This window comes from Ascaphus truei, chromosome 3 (genome assembly GCF_040206685.1).
Source record: "Ascaphus truei isolate aAscTru1 chromosome 3, aAscTru1.hap1, whole genome shotgun sequence".
Taxonomy (NCBI): Eukaryota; Metazoa; Chordata; class Amphibia; order Anura; family Ascaphidae; genus Ascaphus; species Ascaphus truei.
In genome coordinates this window covers 412,286,227-412,310,915 of record NC_134485.1, presented here as the reverse complement: position 1 = coordinate 412,310,915, position 24,689 = coordinate 412,286,227, and the positions used below count along the sequence as shown (strand labels likewise).

The window sequence follows — 24,689 nt, the reverse complement described above, 5'->3', positions numbered from 1 at the left end:
AATTGTCCCAGTTGATTTGCTGCCCTTTAAGGCGTTGGTGCTGAAGCCAGTGTTTACGATATTGTAATTACAAACATAACCTGATTTTCTAGGCTCTCATTTTGAATCTGCAGGTCAAGCTGTGGTTTAAAAAAACAAAAAAAGTCATTCAATATGTGCATCAATACAATCTACACACTGACAAGTGATTAGCTAAGTTTCTGTCACGCTGTGCAGCCCGCAGACCAGACCCCTGTACTGAGGTGGGATGTAGAGTATACACACCGCCAGCAGAGGGGGCGTGTTCGGGATGTGGCGTAGTAGCGTGGCCAGGCCTGGATGTAGATAAAAATGGTCAAGTACTTGCAGAGTCCGAGGCTATAGAAGGTTCCGTAGTCAAAATCCGTAGCAGAGTCCGAGTGTCTTAGAGGTTAGAGTAGTCAGTAGGAAAGCCGAGTCCAGGAGCCAGAGGGGGTGTTCAGACGAGCCGGGTCAGTAGCTGTAAGGAATAAACACAAAGAGAGCACGACACAGGTTCCAGGCAAAACAGGTAGCAAGGAGCTATGCAGAGCAAGGAAGTGAAGGCAAAGCAGGATATTTAAAGCGGCAATGACCAATCTGGACGAGGGGCATGGCGGAGGCGTGTCGAGGAGCTGCTCGTGAGTGGCTGAGAGACCAGGAAGTAGTAGAGCACAGCTGAGAGTGCTGGAGACGTGGTGAAGACTCCCACGCCGAGCGGGGGGCGGAGACAGGCATAATGCGCGCGCTATAAATCCTAGAAGGAAGCGCGCGCTCTGTAACACCAGCGCCAGAATCCAAGATGGTGGCCGCGGCGGAGTTCAAGGTATGCGCTGGGCGGCGGCATGGGTAGCGATGGGGGGCAGGACAGCAGCCGCTACAGTACTGGTAGTGGGTAAGGAGAGGTCACGCCGCAAGGGACGTGGCCCCGATTCCTTACAGTTTCTAATCGATCCGTTCTCCTGTAATTGACCGCTGAAATTCGGCTCGGGGCTCACTAAAAGCATCATGGGTTATCTTCTGCTGCACTGACAGCCAAAGTTTTGTGAGGAAGATCATGTGACCAGGCAGGCATGAGATTCAATTGGTTCAGGGCAGGGCTCAAAAAGCTGATGCTGTTTAGGAATGGGAAGGGGATGTGACTTTGTAAATGGTTGCTATAGGAGCAGAAATGCATGTTACATTAGAATACGTTAATAATGTTTTAATGCTACAAGTATTTTATCATAGAACAGAACTGATTTATTAAAAAACAAACAAATGTAGGATATTGCTTGAACTGTAGCTTTTTTCTATAGCAGAGACCTGTATTTCATCAATGGGCAATCAATGTTTATCCCATACTTCCGTATTTCCCCGGACATGTTCCGCTTTTTAATATAAAGTCGCCGTCCTGGAAGAATTCTTAAATAACTAAAAACGTTCAGGATTTCTCGACCGTGCACGTACGAGCGCTTACCGCAGTCGGCACGTCAACGCTTGCACATGTGCGGTCGGCTTTCATTCGCGCATATGCAGTTGGCGTTTGCCACTCGCGCATGCGCGGACAAAAGCCAAGTGTGCCCGCGTGAGTGCTGAGCACTGACTGTACATGCGCAATGGGTTTTCCGGCTTGATGTCCTCTTTTTCGAGTGGTGAATTATGGTAACCCTATGTTAGTGTTAGGACCTGCTTCGGTCATGCCTTGTAAGTGGCAGCAGGCTTAAGACACTTTGGCCAAAGGGTTAAACTAAATTACCCTTTTTACAAGAGATATATAGGTATTTCACTGTGTATTTTGTCACAATGGAAGTAGCTTTGGGCATTTTTGTTTTTTGTTGTATACATTTAGCCATGCCCACTAGCACTCCTTTGGACACTTATATGCATATATATATATATTATGTGGTAATGGTTGGGGTTTCTCAGAGCTTGTTGGGAATCTGTGTATTTTGTTAAACCCTATGTTTATCACACACAACCCTCACACTGTATATCCCCTTGTGCTGCATGCAATAAGGCAGAATTCAAATAGGGTGCAGAGGGCGAAGAGGATTCAAGTTATCAATGGAAGGCTGAATTGAGTTCTTGTGCTCACCTTACATAAATGGGAGGGAGAGGACACGTATGTGTTAAGACGGCCAGACGCCCTGATTATGGCTTTGAAGAACATGGGTAGATGCCTTGATAATGGCGTTGAAGAACATGGGCAGATAAGAACCACTTGACCCACCTAGTTTTCGTACTTGTTGTGAAACCTCCAACCCTATTAGATCCTTTGGTATCTTTCATATTTAAGATAACCTTCTCCAAGCATATGAGCTCCCTTACTGTATTAGCCCTTACCACCTCTGTTGGGCGGCTAATCCATTAATCCACCACCCTTTCCGTGAAGTAGTATGTCCTCACAGTTCCCCTTAGCCTGCCACTATCCAGGTTCCTCTTGTTCTAGAGCGTCTCTACCTCTGAAATATGCTTCCCTCCTGCACCTTGTTGAAACCCTTGATAGATTTGAACGTTTCTACCACATCTGTCCATGTGACTTCAGCATGGTTTCCTTTTGACTCTGTGTTTTAGATACAGTGAGGAGAAAGGTTGGGAGCTGCTCTGGTTGACTACGGGCGTCTTTCCACCCAGCAATGTGCTACTACCTCATGTGCAGAGATTTATTCAGTCCCGCAAGCAACACCCACTGGCAAGTGATTGCATGCACCGACTCCAGAAAGCACTCAGGTATGAGCAGGGATATTGTATTTGGGGGAGGGTGACTCGGGGGAACTAAGTTTTGGTACCCTTTTCTTTTTTTTAAATGGATCAATAAACTCCATGTACTGATTGTAAAAGTATTAGTGGGACTGGCATACAAACTAGGAGTAGACAGATGTAGCGAGACTTGCTGTCTCCGGAGTCGCGGCTGAAAATCCGCGGCTCCAGTGATATTACTGCTGCAGCCGCGCTGCGGGGGTCCATGCTTCTGGATCGGACCTCCCGCGGCAATAATCCTCCGGCACCGGGACAATCGTGGTTTGCCCCGATGCCAAAAGCAGTAAAGTTTGCTACATCTGTATAGATATAGCAAAGGTTAGAATGCAGAATGTCACATTAAAATGCAGTGGAAGTGGGAGATAGAAAGACTGGGGGAGAGAAATGGAGGGAGACTGGGGGAGGGGTGGAGAAAGAGAATGGGGGAGGAGGAAGAGAGACTGAGGAGGGGGTGGAGAATGGGGTGGGAGAGAGGATCTGGGGGGAGGGAGAGAGTGTCTAGGGGAAGGGGGCAGAGAGAGACTGGGGGAGGGCAGAGAGACTAGAGGGAGGGAGAGACTAGGGGTAAGGAAGGAGCGAGACTAGGGGAGGGAGGGAGAGAGACTGGGGGGAGGGAGGGAGAGACTGGGGGCGGGGAGGGGGAAGACAAGGGGGAGTGGGAGACTGGGGGGAAGGAGAGGAAAACTGGGGGTGGAAGCGATTGGGGGAGGTAGTGAGAGGGAGACTGGGGGGACCAAGGGGAGACTTTGGGAAGGAAGGAGAGAGACGGGAGGGGTTATATCCAAAGGTTTACTGAAATCCTTTAGTGTAATTGCTTCCAGCATGTCTGCTGGGAGGTTAGTCTATGACTTCACTTCCTGTTCAGAAACCAAGTATCCTCTCACCATCATTTCACCACCCTCCAGTCTCTGTATGTAAGCAATGGACCTTATTATTTTGGACCACATCTGGTGTTTTTTTTTTTTTTTACATCCTTTTGGAGATGTGGTCTTTATAATTTAACACAACACTTGAGGGGAGGTCTCTGGGGAAATGCAACATCCTTCTTGCTGCTAATAACTGCTAATAACTCACCCTGGGAATACCACTTGTTTTGCAGGAATGGTTCCAGAAAATATCCACCACATTTGGTTGAAGTAGAGGCAATTCAGCACAAAACAACCCAAATTTTCCACAAGGTGTATTTCCCCGATGACACAGACGAGGTAGGAATTAGAACGTAACAAGGGTAGCGTTCTCATAGCAGTAAGCACACCATTAGTGGGTAGAGCAGACTGGAAGTGCCCCTCCCGGAGTTATCACTGGCTCCTGAACCAGCTCCAGATGGAACCAGTTGAGTTTGATAAAGTTGCAATTTACTTCTCCAAGGACGAGTGGGATTATTTAACAGAAGAACAGAAGGAACTTTACAAGGATGTGATGATGGAGAATTACCAGGCTCTCTGCTCTCTAGAATGTGTCAATGTGACGCCTGAGATTGTATCAATGATTGAGCGCGGAGAAGTGCCGTATATAAGGGGTCACCAGCAGTATAAGGAGAAGGAAAGTCCTACAGATATCAGCACTGCTGATGGATTCGTGAGCAGGAATTCCCCTGAAGGATATCACATTTTGCTTTGTTCACCAGATTGTATAGTGGAAGATACCAGTGTTACGCAAATGTATCACGGATCAAATCACATTAGTCAGGATATACCAAGCCAGAGTCTGAGAGAAACGAAAATTCACACAGGAGAAAGACCATTTATATGTTCTGAATGTGGGAAATGTTTTACCCAGAGCTCTGATCTTGGAAGACATCGGAGGCTACACACAGGAGAAAGACCGTTTGTATGTTCTGAATGTGGGAAATGTTTTACCCGTAACTGTCATCTTGTTACACATCAGAGAAGTCACACAGGAGAAAAAACAAGACCACCATAACAATCTACCGGAGACTCTCACAGCCACCACCAGTACCAGTCTAAGTTCTTGCAAAACTAAATCTGTCTCACATTTTAATCTGGTCTGTAGCTGTTACATACGCCTATAATATATATTATCTCTAACTGTGCATGCAATGTCTGGTATATAATGTATACCCTGTTCACGTATGTAACAATGCATTTGTAACCATGTATTTTTTGTCATCATAACTCTATGCCCAGGACATACTTGAAAACGAGAGGTAACTCTCAATGTATTACTTCCTCGTAAAATATTTTATAAATAAATAAATAAATAAATTAGGGGATAAGGGTGGGTGCTCACTTATGGCACCTGCCCCAACCCACAGTGATCTAGCTTAACCCTTCATTTTTCTTGCTCGCATGTAGGGGCAGGATTTGCTCATACTAAGGGGCGAGTGGTTATTATAATCCACAAAGCCACTAATAGGTTAAAAATATTGCTATATAGTGTAATACTTATTGATCCAGAACACTGATTAGCATGTTCATACATCAGGATCATCTATGCGTTTAATAACCGTTTAATTACCCAGTATTTTAAATTGGGCACACATTAAAGTTTATTTATTTTGTAATTATACTCACCAATCCATCCAGGTAGTGGCAGAGCGCCCAAACCAGGTTACTCTCTCTCACATATCTACCTGGGGAGCACCACCACTACACCAACAACATAGCTGATGCGGGGGTCACCCTAGTAGTACGCAAAACGGGGGCATCAAGCTGTACCACACAGTTAACGATGCCTTTTATTCCAATGATGGGAGTGATAGTCACTGCGTTGTCAGCAATAGATTACCCTGCCTCTTACCACTTTGAATAGGTGAATTGGAGTGTTAACAAAGTCAATCCAGTTTAAAGTTGCTGCTGTAAACCAATGCTGTGAGACCCATTGTCTCGTATCTCTTAGGTCAGGGGTTCTCAACTCCAGTCTTGAAGATCCCCCCAGCAGGTCAGGTTTTGAGGATATCCCAGCTTCAGCACAGGTGGCTCAATCAGTGGTTCAGTGTTTGACTGAGCCACTGATTGTTTTGAGGATATCCCAACTTCCGCACGATTTGCAAGCTCCGATAGCGCATGCGCATGAGCCTTCGGTAAATTCCAATCGCACATGCGCACGACCATCTGGCAAACACCAATCACACATGCACATGAACGGCCGGCAAACACCAATCGCGCACGAGCGGCCGGCAAATACAAAATCACACGTGCATAAGTAGCCAGCAAACACCAATCGCGCATACGCATAAGGGTCCGGCAAACGTCAATCGCGTATGTGTGGCCGACAAGCGCTCATCGCACATGCACAGTTGACGCTCGCCATTCACGCATGCGTAGTCAGCGCTTGTGAGACATTTGTCCCGGTTTTTGCCGTGACAAATATGGTCACCTTATTGCAACACGTTCTAAAAATGATTCGATGCCCTGAAGTGTCACAGTAGAATGTTCACAGTAGAATGTTCACAGTAGAATGTTCACAGTACAATGTTCACAGTACAATGTTCACAGTACAATGTTCACAGTACAATGTTCACAGTACAATGTTCACAGTATAATTTTTACAGTAGAATGTTTACAGTAGAATGTTTACAGTAGAATGTTCACAGTAGAATGTTCACAGTAGAATGTTCACAGTACAATGTTCACAGTACAATGTTCACAGTACAATGTTCACAGTACAATGTTCACAGTACAATGTTCACAGTATAATTTTTACAGTAGAATGTTTACAGTAGAATGTTTACAGTAGAATGTTCACAGTAGAATGTTCACAGTAGAATGTTTACAGTAGAATGTTCACAGTAGAATGTTCACAGTAGTCTTATCTTACAGGCGTTTGAAGTGGAATCCAGCACTAAAGCCAAGGATTTCTGCCAAGATATTGCTACCAGGCTGCTGCTAAAATCCCCAGAGGGCTTCAGTTTGTTTGTGAAGATCTCCGATAAGGTGGGAATAGAAGTATAGTATTACATAAAATGAAAGTTACAGTAGGTTATGGTTTTTTCCCCCCCAATGCTACAGCTTTATTTCACCAAGTGGTCGGAAGTGGCTTAAAAATATATGGCATATACAAAAGCAGTGTCCACGGCGCTAGTGAGTTAATGTCCACAATACCATAGTCCAATGACAGTCCTTAGTAGAAAAACAGTCCTGGCAGATGGGTGGATTCACCAACAGAGTTCTGGATGGATTAAATGGTCCTCAGAAATGTTTCCATGTGGTTTCTGTAATCAAATAAAAACAGAAACACACAAATTGCGCAGTATAATAGACACCAAAGCCCTAACCAAAAAGGGAAAAACCCCAACTCACAAGATATATTCTTGTTGGTTCAGGGGAGAGAATCTGTAATAGGCCACGTCTTCACTACATTACCAGGAGAATCATCCCGTTCAACCACGTGGGGTCCGTGGATATCGAGGTGAAGACGTGGCCTATTACAGATTCTCTCCCCTGAACCAACAAGAATATACCTTGTGAGTTGGGGTTTTACCTGCTGTGACAGCGCTATGTCCATGGATGGCGCTATAGAAATAAAGATATACATGGAGATGGAAGATACGCACGATAATTAGCGAAATCGTGTGATTAGTTGTAATAATTGAGCGATTTGGATTTGGTGCATTACCGCTCCATTTGTTGGCATTGGAAAGTGCATGACCACAATAGCAAACCGCAGAATAACGTATACAAACTCACGTCCTGCCACATTACTCGTGTTGTAAACGGATGCAATAATGTCTGCTACATGTATACATACATACATGCATACATACATACATTTAAGCAAAGCCATCAACTTAGAATAGGTGCAATGTATTTTTAAGTCTTGTGTATATCAGACAAATTGAACGTTATTAATATTATATCACAATAAATATTGCATCCCATTTTGCATGATTTCAATAAAAAGCACTACCTTGGGATATATTTTTTACGGCAGTGGCTCTACAGCTGTTTGCTAGATATGAAGTTATGTGCACTTAAATATTAACATCTTATGAACTTCCTATACAGCGTTTGATGACTTTATACACAGCTATGTTTCTATGGTTTCCCTAAATATACTGTAATTCAAGTGTGGTGATAATATGTTATATATCTTTCTTTTCAGGTTGTTCGTGTATAATGTTTATATTATCTTTAATTTCAGGTTATTAGTATATAATATCTTTTCAACATCTTTAATTTCAGGTTATCAGTGTCCCAGAAGGTGATTTTTTCTTTGATTTTGTGAGACATCTTACAGACTGGATAAAAAAAGCCCGACCTGCAAAAGATGGTAAGCAAAGTTTAAGTTATGAGTCTAAGCCCCCTGTACCATTTACAGAGTCTCAGCCTATTGTATTGTATGTCTTTTTTTATATAGTGCCATTAATGTACATCGCGCTTCACAGCAGTAATCAATGTGGTAATCAAATAAATAACAGATAATATAAATAACAGATCATGGGAATAAGTGCTTTACACATAAAAGTAACATTATGGAAGAGGAGTCCCTGCTCCGAGGAGCTTACAGTCTAATTGGTAGGTAGGGAGAACGTACAGAGACAGTAGGAGGGAGTTCTGGTAAGTGCGTCTGCAGGAGGCCAAGCTTTATGTATCATGTGTTTAGAATATCCACAGTGCTATTCATATGCTTCTTTATAGCCTACAATTATACATGTTCTGCAATGCGTTGCCGAAGCCTTCAGTACTGAGGGTTTAACGACGACGGTCCACCCACGAGGAACAATGAATCTGTTTTAAATCAATTGCCTTTACCCTACATCCTTTATCCTGATCACATACTGTACTTAATCTGGAAATCCCCAAAAGTTTTCTGCTTTGGAGAAATGTTGCTTTGAGAAAACATTTTTTCTGGGATGCTCTCTACACACCTGTCCGACTCTTGCGTTCCGCTCAAGGATGTGTTCCATCTATCCCTTTTGTATCTAAAGCCCTCTCCCACCTTAAACCTTTCTCATTTACTACCTCACACCTCTAAAAACACATCTTAAAAACACACCTCTTTAACGAAGCATATGGGTAGCTCCGCTGGCTGACACATCTCATGTGCATTTACCATGGCTTCTTGCTGACGCACTTTCCAGATCACCCTCCTACTGTCTTTGTAAGTTCTCCCCACTTGCCACTTAGATTGTAAGCTCTTCAGGGCAGGGACTCCTTTCCTAATACTATTAAAACTGAAGTGCTTATTCCCATTATACAGTATGTTATATTATGTCACTTGTATTACTGCTGCGATACGCTATGTACATGGATGGCTCTATATAAATAAAAATATATACAGTACGCACATACATTTAAAAATGAACTTCATTGCGATTTTCTACAAACTGCTTGGTACTGTGGGTCTGTGCTGCACTTTTGGATTTTTTTCCCGGTAATCTTGCAGTGTGTTGTGGGCCCTTCTGTCTGATATTTGGGATGGTTGTTGTAAAAGCTCAAACTGGCCGATCTTAGACATTAAATCCCCCAAAATGCAGGTCTCCTGTAGGACAGAGGTAGAATGTAGAGCTCCACTCACAAGTTCACAATGCAATTCTTCATTTATTGTATCAGCCAAGAACAGGGGACGAACAACGTTTCCAGTCCCATGTGGACCTTTCATCATATGGGATCCGAAACGTTGTTCGTCCCCTGTTCTTGGCTGTTACAATAATAAATGAAGAATTGTATTGTGAACTTGTGAGTGGACCTCCATTTCCGGGAGTTATATCAATGTATGTGTGTTTTTTGCTGCAAGTACCACATGAAAAAGTGAAGCACTGAGACGCAGAGTTTGATACCAATCATTATAATCTGTGCCGCCTATAACTCCTTCCTTACACCTCCTATTGACACTCCCCAAAAGGCAAGCAGGCACACACGGAGCAAAACTGGGAGAAAAGACCTTGATACACTGACACAAAGACACGCAAGATGAATTTGCTTAGGAACACTGCACTGGATAGGCATCAAGATCCAGGTGGCGATTGTAAGGCCTGGGACATAGTAGGGTGAGCAGTGCTGAACCGCGCTGAGCCGTGCTGAGGGGAAACATTATCCCTATCAGCGCGGCTTTAGAGGGCGCTTCCGCACGCTTCCGCAGGTGTGCGGAGGCGTGTGGAAATGCAGGAGACAGGCAAGTTTAAAATTTGCCGCTCCTGCAAGCGCAGGGCCGGTCACGTAACGGCCAGAAGCCAATGGCAGTCTGTGACGTCGGCGCCGTGATGTGGCGCCGTAGCCCCGCCTCCCGGCCCGCCTCCCACCCTGCACACAAGCGCGCTCGCTGACGCTCATGCAGGGACAAGAAAAATCTCCTGCGTGAGCAGGTGAGCATGAGCGTCAGCGCTGCCCAGCACTGATCAACCTACTGTGTCCCAGGCCTAAGGCTTGCATTTCCCAATGAATCCACAGAAAGGGATCTGGGATCAAGCCTAAGAACCCGATGTAACTGTTCTAAGTGTTGTGTAAGTAGTTTTCTGGTCAAGCATTCCAGTGCACGCCTGCGGGTGACGAATCGCTGTGAAACGTGTTTTGCAGGTATAGTGCCTTCACTCGCGTACCAAGTGTTCTTTATGAAGAAATTGTGGACTAATACTATGCCTGGAAAGGACCCAATGGCTGATTCCATCTTCCACTACTATCAGGTATTGTGTTATTGTAAGGATTTCTTCCTACTTTCAATCTGAAATGGATTAGGAGGTGTGGCAGGGTACAGTATATGGCAGGGACACCGTGGGTTGAATCTAATTTTTACTGGTGATGTTCAGGATGGTGGTTGATTTCTTGACACAAGTTGGTGCAGTGATTTAAACTGAGATCCTCAAAGCCCGGCCAAACTGGACCCTATATCCCTTTTCCTAGTCATCGTGTGAGCGTGGCTATTAGCAAGTTTGCCATTTTGCTGACCTGTGGACTTGTATTACAGGAGTTACCAAAGTACATACGTGGATACCATAAATGCACCCGAGAGGATGTGCTGCAGCTGGGTGCGCTGATCTACAGGGTACGGTTTGAAGATGACAAGTCCTATTTCCCAAACATCCCCAAAATGCTGAAAGAGCTGGTGCCTCAGGATCTAATCCGGCAATTAAATCCAGATGACTGGAAGAGGGTACGTAGGAGATATGTTATGTCCTGGGTCCATTCTTCCTGTCTCACTTATGTTCTGAATCAATAGTTCTCCCTATATGTCCATAACACCATCTGGAATTGGCATAAGATGCACCGATCTGTAAGAACCTCATACATTTTCCAAGTTATTGTTAAAATAATTATTATAACACAATCTACTTTAGATTCCTCTATGTAGCTGCCCCCAGGGTAATTACAACCCCTGCTGTGGCAGGACATTTCCAGAAGAGAAAAAGAATCGGTAATTATACTATTATTACCCAAATACGGGAGTGTAGGCTAAAGGGAGATACAGGCTTTTCAATGTCTTTTAACTGCAAAACTGGAGCAAAAAAATATCACCAGATGTATTTGGAAAATAATCTAATTGAAAGCAAAGTTGTTTTTTTCTCGATGATCAATCTGGTGCTATTTTCCATTTCTGTTTTGTAACAGGGAGACTTCGATAAAATAACCCTGATTTATCACCTACACTGACATGGCATATACCAAAGAGCCATGTACAGTATGTGGGATGGTCAAGAGCTAAACAGGTTATCTAATGCAGTCAAGAACATCACCTTAACCCCCATAAGCTGTTGGTGCTTATCCTACCTAGAATTCCAATCACTGGTAATACTGGAGCAAAACACAGAAACAGGCTTATGATAGCAAAACAGTAATGGTCATTTGTATATTAAATATCATTATTATTTCATTTAAAACTATATGTGGCTTTCTGCATTGCTTTGTTCCATTGCTAGCCTACTTTTAGGTCAGTTGAAATAACGACTAGTAATCATACATTATAGTGCTATTCTGAGGGAGTTTAATAAGGAGTCCCCATGGTATAGAATGGATGAGTAATTTTGAACAACAATATCGTGTACTGGAAAGGCAATTTATTGTGCAGACCTGTACATACCACACCGCCTCTCCATTGTACTTATTGGTTTTGACACAGTCTGTTCTTCCTTGCAGTCCATTGTTGCGTATTTTAATAAACACGCTGGGAAAACAAGAGAGGAATCCAAGGTTGCCTTCCTAAAGATAATCTTCAAGTGGCCCACGTTTGGATCAGCTTTCTTTGAAGTGAAGGTACAGTACAGCAAATCCCATTGTTCTTGGTCGAAGACATTTTCATACATTGAAAACAAGATAAGAAAAATGTACAGGAAACAATCATTGCAAATCCAAACTACTGCACACTGTATTATGAGGGAAACAGTGGATTTAATGTAATGGGTTGTTCCATATTATTATTATTATTGTTATTATTATTATGATTATGATAATTAAACCAACCACTGTTAAAGCCCTTAGAAACCTAATGGCAACCCTGATAAGGAACTGAAACACTGGTTAATTTGTACAATTGTTGTCAATAAAGCCGAGATATGATTCTTAATTTATTATATAGTGGGAATTGGACTATGGTGCTATTCTCATACAGTACTGTAGCTCATTATCTCTGTTCATTTATACACTTTAATATTTGAAGGAGCACCCAATACCCAGGCACAATTAATCAACAGCATTTGATTGGGGTAGTTTAAACAAATGATCTGTCTTATCAGACAAAACGGGGGTTCGATCACTATGCTCACTCATAGAAAATGATGGCGTACGTACAGTAGACACTTCCTCATTTTCTAGGGGGCTATCAGGCTGACCGCTCCAACGGATCAGTCAGCCCAGTTCCCGGCATCCAGGCGCTAGTCGCGATCATGGAGCGATCACATGACCGGAAGTGCCAGTGTTCCGGTGGCGCCCCTGGCACTGTAAAGGTTAAAGCCGCAACCCTGCCTACACTTCTTCGTATCTCTAATAGATCGTTTTACAGAACTCGAGCTGTGCACTCCTGAACTTCAGCACCGGAGAGCTCCCGGTTCTGGAGATACTTAATGGCTCAGTTGCCGGTGTTTTCTCTCCCTTTAGGGAAATTAAAATGGGTGTGAATCCTTGCGGGTCGCGTGGGCCAGCAGGAGGCAGCACCGCCAGGAAAGGGATAATGTTGCCGCTTCCTATTGGGCAACCGCAGCAACCATATATAACCCGTTGAGTGACCCAAGACGAATCTGAATGTCACGAGAGCCGGCAAACTAGGGGCCCAGTGACATACAGGGTTTGTTCTGCTAGGAATGCTCATTTTGTCGGGCACGAACGCGATTGGAACGGAAATAGAGTATCCTCCACTTCCGTTCACATCCAGGGGGCCCACGCCCATGACCACAGGATCGCTACACCACACTGTTTTTCTGCTGATGGTTCGAGCTTCATTGACAGGGAGTTGCTGTTTCAAAGCACATTGATTAGGGGCCAGTGTGAGAGTCTCTTCTGTGGGCGGTTTATAAAGCATCCATACTGTACATGCTGACCTTTGACCCATGTGCTTGGAATGTCATGGACTACAGAACTCTAATGGGATTCTGGGGTCATTCTGATTTGTAATGTATGGTCCTTTTTCTTCCTTTTCTTCAGCAAACAACTGAGCCGCATTTCCCAGAGATCCTCCTAATAGCCATCAATAAGCACGGTGTCAGCCTAATCGACCCAAAGACCAAGGTAGTTTATTCAATAACTTCAACCTGAATCCTGGATTACACAAAGGAAACGGCAGTGACAGATTGAGGCAGTGAGCAGCAATGTTCAGTCACATATCAAAGTTTCCTACACATCGGGGGCATTTCATCCATAGATCTAAGCAAAGAAAGCACAGACTTATGTAACCCCTCTGTTCCCACAGTCCATATGTACTATGGCGGAGCCTGAGTCCTTACTGCCTTAGATCAATATAATTGAACCCCTTGAATAAAACCAGAAGAGACCTGCGTATATAGTTACTGCTGCTTTATGCACCCTGGGTAACCTTAACCTGGCAGCCCTAACTCTTAATGAAAACAATATCTCATAACACATCATATATAATACATATATATAATGTGTGTGTGTGTGTGTGTGTATATATCTATATATATATATATATATCTATATATATTGTATTGTATGTCTTTATTTATATAGCGCCATTAATGTACATAGCGCTTCACAGTAGTAATACATGTGGTAATCGAATAAATAACAGATAATATAAATAACAGATCATGGGAATAAGTGCTTTAGACACAAACATAACATTAAGGAAGAGGAGTCCCTGCCCCGAGGAGCTTACAATCTAATTGGTAGGTAGGGAGAACGTACAGAGACAGGAGGAGGGAGTTCTGGTAAGTGCGTCTGCAGGGGGCCAAGCTTTATGTATCATGTGTTCAGAATATCCACAGTGCTATTCATATGCTTCTTTAAGCAAGTGTGTCTTAAGGTGGGTCTTAAAGGTGGATATATATATATACATACACACACACACACACATACACACACGAGCAGTCCTATCCCCCCCCCCCCCCCTCCCAGGTAACATAATTTAGTTTTATAATTCATACAGCTGCTCTTGGTTCAGTGCCTTGACAGTAAAAGGACTAACACATCATCCACATCCTACAGCATGCAGGTTATCCCTCACTTGGTGCAGGTTTTAGTGACTGCAGCCTCCTGACCCCACAATGGGGTTATTTACTAAAGTCTGCAGGCTGCAAAACCAGCACAAGAAACAGCTGCATATTAACCAAAGAAAAATAATCCCATAGAAGGCAACCAGGCGTTTTTCTTTGATAAATCCGGTGCAATGCGTTTGCATGGGCTGTGTCTCAGTTTTAATAGATAACCCCCTATTTCCCCATGATCTATTCTAAATGGATGAAACGGCAATACAGGGGGAACCAGCATTCATAGCAGATCCAAACAAAGGTGAATCTCACACGTGGTCCAAATTTCAGGTGGGTTTATTTGAAAAGAGAGGAGCTGACAGGTAAATGAGGCTTTTTCACCGACCACTCGAACCGCAACGCGTTTTCGGACGATCTGCTCTTTCCTCTGGGAGGCAGGGACAGATGATCCGGAAGCGCATTGAGGTTTGAGTATGGTGAAATAGCCTAATTTACCTGTCAGCTCAGCTTTCAACAAATACATTCACCTGAAATTCTGCTAACACGTGAGCTTCACCTTCTGTTTGAATGCTGGTTCTCCCCGTGCTTTGCTTTTTTTTTAACTTGTCTTGTGGATTTCCAGGTCAGGGTCCCTAGCGCCTTGTAGCTCTTTATATTAGAGTGTGTCTCTATATCTCTTTTCTTTTTTTGGAGTGCACAATAGTCCTAATTTGCCTTCTATTCTAAATGCCGGACCACAAGGAAGACACTGGTAATGTAATGTCTAATGTGTAATACAGATGTAGACCCCACTGCCGGGGGAAGCCAAGGAACCCTGACCGCAGCTCCCCCTTCCCTCCCCCCCCCCCCCCACCCAGCAGCTGGAAATCTCTCCATGGGGGGGGGGGTCTCATTTGGAAGAACAGACCTTCTGCAGGCAGCCGCGGCTTTGACTATCCCCAGGGCCACCACGTTTTGCTGTTTGTGCCACAGCTCTGGGGACAGTGAGTCGGGCTACATCTGTATCTATTTTGGCTTAAATTATATGTAGATGTTTCTGCTGCAAGTTACATTTTTCCGATAACGCCTCTGGTGGCACAAGGTGTGCGCAGTGAAACGTTACAATCTTGTAATGAACGAGGAAGAGAAGAAAACGTCAGGTACAGTATGTAGTGAAGCGACTCTCATATTTACACCTCCCCTATGTGTTTTTTAATGCAGGACATCCTCACTACTCACCCCTTCACAAAGATCTCTAACTGGAGCAGTGGGAATACTTATTTCCACATAACTATTGGAAACCTAGTGAGAGGAAGCAAGTTACTATGCGAGACCTCACTGGTAAGGATAATGAATGTGCTATTTATACACCCGGATTTTTTTTGTTTTTTTTAAATCCCCTCCCCCCCCCCCTTATTTTGTAACATGAGAAGCAGGGGGTCCCCATAGCTGAACCACATTAATGTCAGCTCCAGGTAGCCCCCGGGTGTCCGAGATAATTATAGGGGGGGAAGGTGCCACTTGTTCCTCCCCTTCAGGAAAAAACAAAATGGAAGTTTAAAGCTCATGTGTGATGCGGGCCAATAGGAAGTCACCACGTCATCCGTCGCAGCTTCCTATTGGCCGGCATCATGCAGAAGATTTAAACAACCGGGAAGTGCTGCTGGCACCTTTACCTGTAATTATCTGAGGAACCACTTGTTTTACAAAGAGGTATGCATTGAACTTGGACTCTTGGTAGTGATGATATCTATCTATCTTGTCATATAAATCTGGGTATCGCCACTGACCAATAGAATACTCTATTCACAAACACTGTCAGCTCCTTTCCTGTAGCAGATGCTTGATGCAATGTAATTTCAGACATGGGGAACTGATTATTGATTCGGAGAAGGAGAAACAAACAACATCTTGCATTGTTTAATGAAGTCCACATCTGGGTCCTTTGTGGGATTTTTAAACATGCTACAGTATAAATCTATATAACTATGTACTACTGTGGATTATATTTTATTAATGTGCACTCCCACGCAAAAACAGCCTTTCCAGTTGTTATAAAGATAACCACTCATATTTTTTTAACAGGGCTACAAGATGGATGACCTTCTGACATCCTACATCAGCCAGATGCTGACATCGATGAGCAAACAGAGAAGCACCAAAGGCAGCAAGTGAACTGAGAGACAGCACTGGCGTCTGCCTGTAGACTTCATTCGCCAGTTAAAGCCCGTGGGGCATCCCTGCAGCTGGGGGAAGACATTCTCTCCCCAGCTCTGGAACATGAGCAGGCCTGAATCCCGAATCTCATCCGATTCGGACGCTGAAGGTTCCAACCCACCATCCCCATCCAGCGAGGATGACTACCTGTGATCAGCTTTCAAAGGGTGGAGGTTTTCTCAAGTTGTACCCACAGCTTGGGCCCGAAAACGGATGTGGGGGGAAGATCTAATATATTAGGATATTATGTGATGTTTCCATTTATATTTCAACAGAAAATTGAATTTTCAAGTGGGCTGTAAAAGAATAGAAAGTCTGTTATTATTTCTTATTAAGGTCAATGTATCGAGGATTTTAGAGCTGAGCTGGCATTTGAAGACAGAGAAGAAAAGATCACTAATATTCTATAAACATGTTCTTACTAAAAACAGAGCTTAGCAAAGATGGTTGCAATTCGTGAAAAGGGCCGTTGCATGAACATGCAGGGGGGGGGGGGGGGCGGAGAGAGATGGGTTTCTTAAAGCAATAGGGAGAAATTATAATATATTAAAAATGACAGATTCATATATAATTCTTAAAAACTATTTGAGAGTAAATTTAATTCCACGATGTATTATTTATTTAACTTAAAATAATGTTACTGATTTTGTTTTGAAATTCTGGATTTGAAGAAAAAAAGAAAATGAATAAATAATTTTGTGTTAATGGGTCAGTTTGCTCTTTTTATGAAGAGGCCTGTGACCGTATCAAACGGCAATCCAGTGCGAACACGTTTGCAGCAATGAATAGGTTTCTGCCAAAGTCCACACAGCTACAATCAAGGCCCCCGGTCACACACCGGGCGGTAGGAATAGACAGCGAATATGAATGAGAATGTGAACGCATTATACGGTATAAAGTCTCGGAGCCCCGGGCATAGATTTTGAACCACCAGGTTTACCAAAAATGGCTTTCCATTTTATCAAAGCTGCATCATTGAATGGGGATATTGTCTACATTCCCTTTGCCTATTTTACGGCGGTTTATTTGCCCATACGTGTTAAGGCCCATATCTACAAAGGAGTGCTATGCCATAAGGCACCTTCCAGCGCACGAAGACACTTTCAAGTGTATGGCCATAAGGTTCTGATGCTGTAAGGTGTCTAATGGCAAAGCACCACTTCCGTACACGGGCGTAGCTGCAGCCCGCGCACTTGGGGGGCCTGCTCTCCCTCTCCCCATTAGGCGGCCCATCTCTCTTCAGACAGGCGGGTGGAGATGGTATGCAGCGGAGGACCCCCGGCCTTAAACAGTGGATAAGCAGTGGAATCAGTAGTTGTTACTCAGGCAGAGGAAGATGGCTGGGGAGGAGCACGCTGTAGCAGCAGACACCGGAAGTAAGAAAGACTTTCGGTTCAGCCCACTAGAGGGCGCTCCTCCCCGGCCGTCCTGCTCAGCCTGAGTAACAACTGCTGATTCCTCTGCCGGCTTATCCTCTGATTAACGCCGGGGGCTGCCGCCGCCGCCGCCGCATACCATCTCCCCCCGTGATGTCTTATTAATGTTAATCACCACTAGAGATGGGCGGATCCGCCCCAAATCCGTTTCCTGGATTTTCTCGCAGTTTCCCTCCAAAATCCGTTTCGCGGTGTCAAATCCGCAAACGGATTTGGTCGGTTTTAATCCGCGCAGATTCATCAGAAACCGCCATTGGATTCAACCAAACGAAAGAATCCGCAAACGGATTGCTGAATCCGCAGAGTGGTTTCTGCCAATCCGTCCACGGGTTTGCGGAATCCGCGGAGTGCGTTGGTAATCATAATTTTTTAAAAATCCACAAAACACCCTTTTTGAGATTGATCCGCTGAAATCCGCGGAACAACGGAAGCGGCCGATCTGCTGCGGATACATCTCATCACCGCGGAGCTGGGACTCCGCATGTCTTACTGCAAGGGAGGTGTGGTTGCCCAGTAGTGATTTTGATGATTTTAAAATGTTATAGCAATGCTCGCACTGCACTATTAAAGAACATGTAAGGCTGCAGAAAATGTCAACTTTTCTAGGGGACAAAAACTTACATTTTTTTATTCTAAGCTATACACAATGCCCCTTAATTATGTCAAGTGCTTTATTGTACCAACCATTCCCAGGAAGTCTCAAATGCCGTAATCATGAGGTTACAAGAGAACTGATAACAAAATTGCACCAATAGTATTCATGTCACGGAATCGTATCCTTCAATGCTAATCTGTTCACTATTCTTCCATTTGAAAGAGCAGAATTCCAAGGATTCACTCAGTCAACAGTACGAAGCACTGCACAGTGACACATTGCAGACTACCATGTGTAAAGCGGTGAATGAACCTCCAAATGATTTGTGTTGGTATTAATAATCTCGATTTTTTTTTGGGGGGGGGAGAGATTCTGAATTGTGCATTTCAGTGGGTTATAATTATTTCCACTAGTGTAAGGCCAGTGAAGTGGCTGAATACATTTCCTTCAAACTCGTGCATGTTCCCTACTCCAGGGGGCTCAACTCCAGTACTCATGACCCCCCCCCCCCCCCTGAAAACCTGACCTGTATGGGGTGGGGGCTCTAGGACTGGAGTTGATCCCCCCTGCACTACCCCATCTTTGCTGATCACACTAAATTGTGTAAGGTACTGTAGTAGAATCACAGCAGGGTGTAATTTCTCTCCGGAAGGACTTGGAACTTGGACTGGAAACGTGGGCAGGTAAATGCCAGATGAGGTTTAATACAGATAAATGTAAGGTTATACATTTAGGAAACAAAAACAAACAGGTGACTTACAAATTCAATGTGGATAAATTTGGAGAATCCTTGATGGAGAAGGATTTAGGAGTGCTTGTAGACAGCAGGCTTAGCAATAGTGCTCAATGTCATGCAGTAGCTGCAAAGGCAAACAATATCTTATCTTGCATTAAACGGGCAATGGATGGAAGGCAAGTAACCATAATCATGCCGCTTTATAAAGCATTAGTAAGACCACACCTTGAATATGGAATACAGTTTTGGGCAGCACTTCATAAAAAAAAATATTATGGAAGTATAAAAAGTGCAGAGAAGAGTCACCAAATTAATAAAGGGGATGGAAAATCTGATTTATGAAGAGAGGCTAACTAAATTAGATTTGGTTACATTAGAAAAGAGGCATCTAAGAGGGGATATGATAACTATATACAAATATATTTGGGGACAATACACAGAGCTTTCAAAATAACTATTAATCCCAAGGGCAGTACAAAGGACACAGGGTCATCCCTTAAGGTTGGAGGAAAGGAGATTTCAACAGCAACAAAGTAAAGGGTTCTTTACAGTAAGGGCAGTTACAATGTGGAATTCATTACCCATGGAGACTGTGATGGCAGAGTCAATATCTTCAAAAAAAGGTTGGACATCTCTTTAGAAAGGAAAGGTATACTGGGATATACCAAATAAGTAAACATGGGAAGGATGTTGATCCAGGGAGAAATCCAATTCTTGGAGTCAGGAAGGAATTTATTTTTCACTTTATGAGATATCATTGGATATTTCACTAGTTTTTTTTTTTTGCTTGTCTTCCTCTAGATCAATGTACTGTAAATACAGATATTGGATAAAGTATGTCGTCTAAATTTAGCATAGGTTGAACTTGATGGTCATACGTCTTTTTTCAACCTCATCTATGTAACTATGCAACTTCATCAAATGTATGACATAACAAAGACGCAGAGACCTTCGTATATGAAATCCAGATTTATTCAAGCTGCAAATACAACACAAGGTCTGATGTCACAGACATGACAACCCAAATATGACATCAGAGGGCAGCAGGTGCACAATGAAACCTTACATTGCTATAAGCAGCAGCATGTTCATATTCAAAACGGGAATTCAACATTTTCACTCAAACAACCTATTTTGCAAGATAGTATGAAATGTAAAAAACATGTAAACAGTTTACTGTATCAGACACAGGCTATACTTTAACAATAGTATTTACATTTGAACTGTAAAAGTAATTGTTGCTATTACCAGATAAAGCAGTTTTGATGTATGTAATATTTTTTTTGGGGGGGGGGCGGTGATGTAAATATCACTTTTCAACGTTCCCCATGCGAGGAATGACATGAAACTAAATGCCGTTAGCAGATACATGCAGTAAACGTTACAAATGCCCTTTCTTATATATAAAAAAAAAAAGTTGAAAAGTCTCAAATATTTTTTAGACTTACTAAGACTGTCCAAACACTGGAGGTTTGCTATAAAAAGGTAACGGAGAAAGAGTGGGAAAGATGCGGGTACAGGAGAAAGTAGAGATTATATACAGTACAGTACACATCAATCCTGATTATTTCTACAAAATTAGTTCAAACTTATTTTAGCAGTTTTTAATCACAATATCAAAAATATAAGGCCGCCTCTTCGGAGTGTAAGTGGTTAACTGGTCGGAGGCCAGAATATTAAATAGTGCTGCTTTAGTTCCAGCTTCAGTCACTAACACCACGTGATTTTGTGCAAGCGTTCCGGAGATTAAATGGACCGTAATCATGCTATTCCACTGCGCTGATTGGAAGCTGTGATGTGCTTTAGAAAGGTGTGGCCATGATACCTTCATTATCTCCACTGAAGCGAAGAAAGAGCGGGTGGACCTTACATTGATGAAGCTGGAGTGTATATTTCCAGTGCACTGGTTTTAGTATGTTCATTTGTAAGTCAAACAATGTATCATTAATTTGACATCCTTGCTGTTCTCCAAGATATCAACTATACAGGGGTGGCCAACTCTAGTCCTCAAATAAGAATGAGGTACAGTGGGCCCCTCTGGTACCTACAAAGACAGGGTTATGAGGAGGCTAAACTAAGGGATGCACCCATGGTATGTTTAAGGAGGCAGGAAGGTGGTAGATAATATATGAAAGGGAATGGGACTAACGAGGTGTGTTATCAGTGAAATAAAATATACTGAAATTGCAGCTTCACGTGAGAAACCACATGATCATACATGAGCAATTCCGGGTTTCCTGAAATCTGGTATAAGTGCTAGTTCTGCATTCAATATGCACCGGATCACACAAAGAACTTGCACTGATACCATCATGACTGTAGTTCTCCGTTCAGAACGAAGAAATGCCTGTGCAAGACTTATAAGATGCTGTCTATCTGTCTGTGTCTCTGAATAAATATGATGAAGATAATTCGATCTGTGGACTTATTGACTGAGGTGATACACCTATTTTCTGAGTTGGCCACCCTTGTACTCTACTGTCTGCACAACAAGTACTGTCACAACAGGTAGGTGGGTGGATGGGTACTGTAGTTAGGTAAGATGCAAAGCCTGTGAGAACACCAGCTGCGTACCCTTCACCTCAAAAAGGTGGAGCACTCTACAATCGCCAGAGCAAAGCTTGCAATACAGTAAGCGTCTGAGTTCCCTGAAATCCAATAGCTGGAAGTTTTAACATGTTGAGAATAATCTTCTTAGTCCAAGCCATCGTACGTCAATGCCAACGGTGAAAGGCTAGTGCACATAGAAATATACAGGCGGCCACCGGCAGAGCTCTAGTCCTATTGTGCCGGTCGGACTTCTTGAGAGATCCCATGGATTCGGACGTTTTCAGCAGGCCCTCATGGTGGCAGTGTTGGATGTCGGGTTGTTAGTGGTCTTGCCATCACCATCTTCAGAGACAGACATATCAAGCTCTGCAAAATAAGAGATTAGGATGAGTGCCTGAAATCCTTACAACACTGGTTTGGAAGTTATGATATCGCTCACATTCGGGCGATACTGGTCCAAATTTGCAAAGCAACGCTAAGCCATCCAACCCCCTTACCACTCATGTGGCTTAGCACCACTTAGAAAATATGGTCCACTACGCCCTGTTTGGTCAATATAGCCTGTACAGCGAGACACCATCCAACAGAATCCTGGAAGATCGGATATATGATGTGAAATAATACAATGTAGAACATTTATCAATAGGAATAACCCAAAGTACTGTAAGCAAAGAACAGCTTTCATGTTGAATATGTAAAGTGTGTAAACCTGGAAAAGGGTATTATCTACAAACATATATGTTTACATTTACACAATGTTGTGTGTATAGCAGGGGTGGGAAACTCCAGTCCTCAAGTGTCACCAACAGGTCAGGTTTTCAGGATATCCCTGCTTCAGCACAGGGGGTGCAGTCTTTGACTGAGCCACCTGTGCTGAAGTAGGGTTACCTGAAAACCTGACCTGTTAGTGGCCCTGGAGGACTGGAGCGGCCCACCCCGGGTGCGTACGTCAACGTTTAACCCCTTTCGCTGCCAGACACATCTAACCTTTGGGGTTTTTTCTTTTCTTAAGTGGGTGCAAAATCCCATGTTGTAAACCAATCTAGCACTAAACATGCTAAAAATGAACACAAACAACCAGTTTTATTGTAGCCGTGATGCACTCATTATTACAGCGCACAGAAGTGGGTACAGGGTGTACTCGCTCACGCTGCTTTTGGGTGGATGATTTCATTTTCCTAACATTTTCCCTTTCAGTGTCGCAGCAGTTCCCGGTAATAAACAGAGCACTGAACACTTTCTTTGAAGCCAACAAAGGTTCCGTTTCTCCCCCCCACCCTGCTAGAACTGCTCTGAGACTAGAGATACAGAATGCCGACTAATAGCACCTGTCACAATAAAGTGCCTCAAATGGAAGAATTAACTCGGCACGGGGCTTTGCCATTTATTTCGAGAAAGGGTACCTTTTTATATTTCTTTTACAGTCACGTCAAGAACAAAGCACAAAACTGTGCACTTCAATTAAGCATCAGGAGAGCATGTCACTACTATCCGAAAATCCTCAAGCAGTTAAGGACTGAAAAACAAGGAGAAATCCATCACAAAAATGGATCCCTTTCTCATTTTACAACACACACAAGCTTTGGGTGTAATTATGGGACTCTTGGGTGAGATTAATCAATGTAATGTGTGAGTTTTTTTGTTTTTTTGCTTCAGATGCATAGTCACACACTATGTACCTTAATTAAAGTATAGCCCCACAATGCAACATATACACTAGGTTGGAGCTGCAATAAAAAGAAGGTGTGTCTAGGGACCGTGGTTAATTTACTTGCGGCATGATTCATTTGCTAGTTCTTCTATCATTTATATTGTTTGTTTCAGAATTTAAGGCTTGTTCAATAAGTTTACAAAATGAGTTTCCAAGGCTGGCAATTACAAATTGGTAGTGATCGGTGTACAGCCGTGTTGGTCGTTTCTTCCATAGTAACAAAGGAGGTGGAGGGAGTAGGGGATGTGATGCGTTTTATTAGATAAGCGTAAGTAGTTGATTTGTTACAAGCTTTCCAACCTCTCAAGTTACCCAATGAAGGGTCCTCAGAGGTTCAAAAGACTGTAACACATCAACTACTTGTTGGTCCAATAAAAGGTCTCATACCCCTAACTCCCTCTCCCTCCTTTGTTACTACATGTTATCGAATAATAATTTTTCAGTAAACAGCGATGGCTGAAATTGGTTATAGTCCTGGTAACCAATGTTTTCACTTCAATACATTACTGAGACAAATAAAAATCGACTTTGCAGACCTTCCCAATTATTCTGAGTGATGTACAAAATGCTAAAATTACCGGGATGTTCACTTATATCGCAATCTGGTATCTGGGGGAGGGGACGCAGGAATAAACAGAATGGAGGTGAAGCACATACAGAGCCATATGAACTAAACAGTCTTCTACCTTGGGACGGGGGAAGCGGTAATAATGCAGAAGATTGCTTTGCCTGGCAAAAGCCTTCCCAGGGCTTAGGAGAGAGGGCCACAGCTAGGCTGCGACCCTGTTGAATGGGTGGTAATGGGGAGGTAAGGAGGGAGGATAAATCCACTTGTTGCACATGGCGGGTCCTTCCCCGCAGTGCCTGAAACAGTTACCCCGGCGATCCTCGCCATAGTGAGTGGTCGACAAATCACAAAAAAATCTACTCGCCACCTAGTACCACACGTGTGCTGCTTGGGCCAATAGGAGCTCGCCACGATGTTAAATCCACTCGCCCGGGGCGTGCAAATGTATAGGTTTGTCGAACACTGTGTATATATATACAGTGCTCGACAAATTCGGTCGCCCGCTCGCCAGGAGCGATCGGATTTGGCTCGGTGGCGATCCGTAATGGCCGCCCCTGCAACACATGCAGTTCTCTTTCAATTTTCCCCTGCTCGTGCCGAGAAT

At 43.4% G+C, this 24,689-nt stretch overlaps 3 protein-coding genes across 18 annotated transcripts in view; 2 read left to right on the top strand and 1 right to left on the bottom strand.

Annotated features, from left to right (window-relative positions):
* The window catches only part of MYO7A (myosin VIIA), a 217,133-nt gene extending 200,016 nt beyond the window's left edge, over positions 1-17,117 (top strand). For 6 of the 9 annotated variants that reach the window (XM_075592657.1, XM_075592655.1, XM_075592656.1 and 3 more), the window contains 10 exons: positions 2,554-2,709; positions 3,839-3,944; positions 6,522-6,635; positions 7,884-7,971; positions 10,218-10,324; positions 10,606-10,791; positions 11,772-11,888; positions 13,272-13,355; positions 15,494-15,613; positions 16,358-17,116. In XM_075592657.1, coding sequence (XP_075448772.1) covers positions 2,554-2,709; positions 3,839-3,944; positions 6,522-6,635; positions 7,884-7,971; positions 10,218-10,324; positions 10,606-10,791; positions 11,772-11,888; positions 13,272-13,355; positions 15,494-15,613; positions 16,358-16,447 — 1,168 coding nt within the window. In that variant the 3' untranslated portion in view covers positions 16,448-17,116. Of the gene's footprint in view, positions 1-2,553; positions 2,710-3,838; positions 3,945-6,521; positions 6,636-7,883; positions 7,972-10,217; positions 10,325-10,605; positions 10,792-11,771; positions 11,889-13,271; positions 13,356-15,493; positions 15,614-16,357 lie in introns of all 9 variants that reach the window. The other 3 variants (XM_075592659.1, XM_075592661.1, XM_075592660.1) reach the window with 1 other exon arrangement.
* Positions 3,992-4,814, top strand: LOC142491179 (zinc finger protein 667-like). The gene has a single exon (XM_075593455.1). It carries the CDS (start codon positions 4,063-4,065, stop codon positions 4,660-4,662), a length of 600 nt encoding a protein of 199 aa, XP_075449570.1. The 5' UTR covers positions 3,992-4,062; the 3' UTR covers positions 4,663-4,814.
* Positions 17,118-20,210: 3,093 nt separating the features above from the next.
* Positions 20,211-24,689, bottom strand: part of GDPD4 (glycerophosphodiester phosphodiesterase domain containing 4) — a 108,704-nt gene continuing 104,225 nt past the window's right edge. For 7 of the 8 annotated variants that reach the window (XM_075592649.1, XM_075592643.1, XM_075592648.1 and 4 more), the window contains 2 exons: positions 22,304-22,397; positions 20,211-22,172 (listed from right to left, as the gene is read on the bottom strand). In XM_075592649.1, coding sequence (XP_075448764.1) covers position 22,172; positions 22,304-22,397 — 95 coding nt within the window. In that variant the 3' untranslated portion in view covers positions 20,211-22,171. The remainder of the gene's footprint in view (positions 22,173-22,303; positions 22,398-24,689) is intronic. The other variant, XM_075592644.1, reaches the window with a different exon arrangement.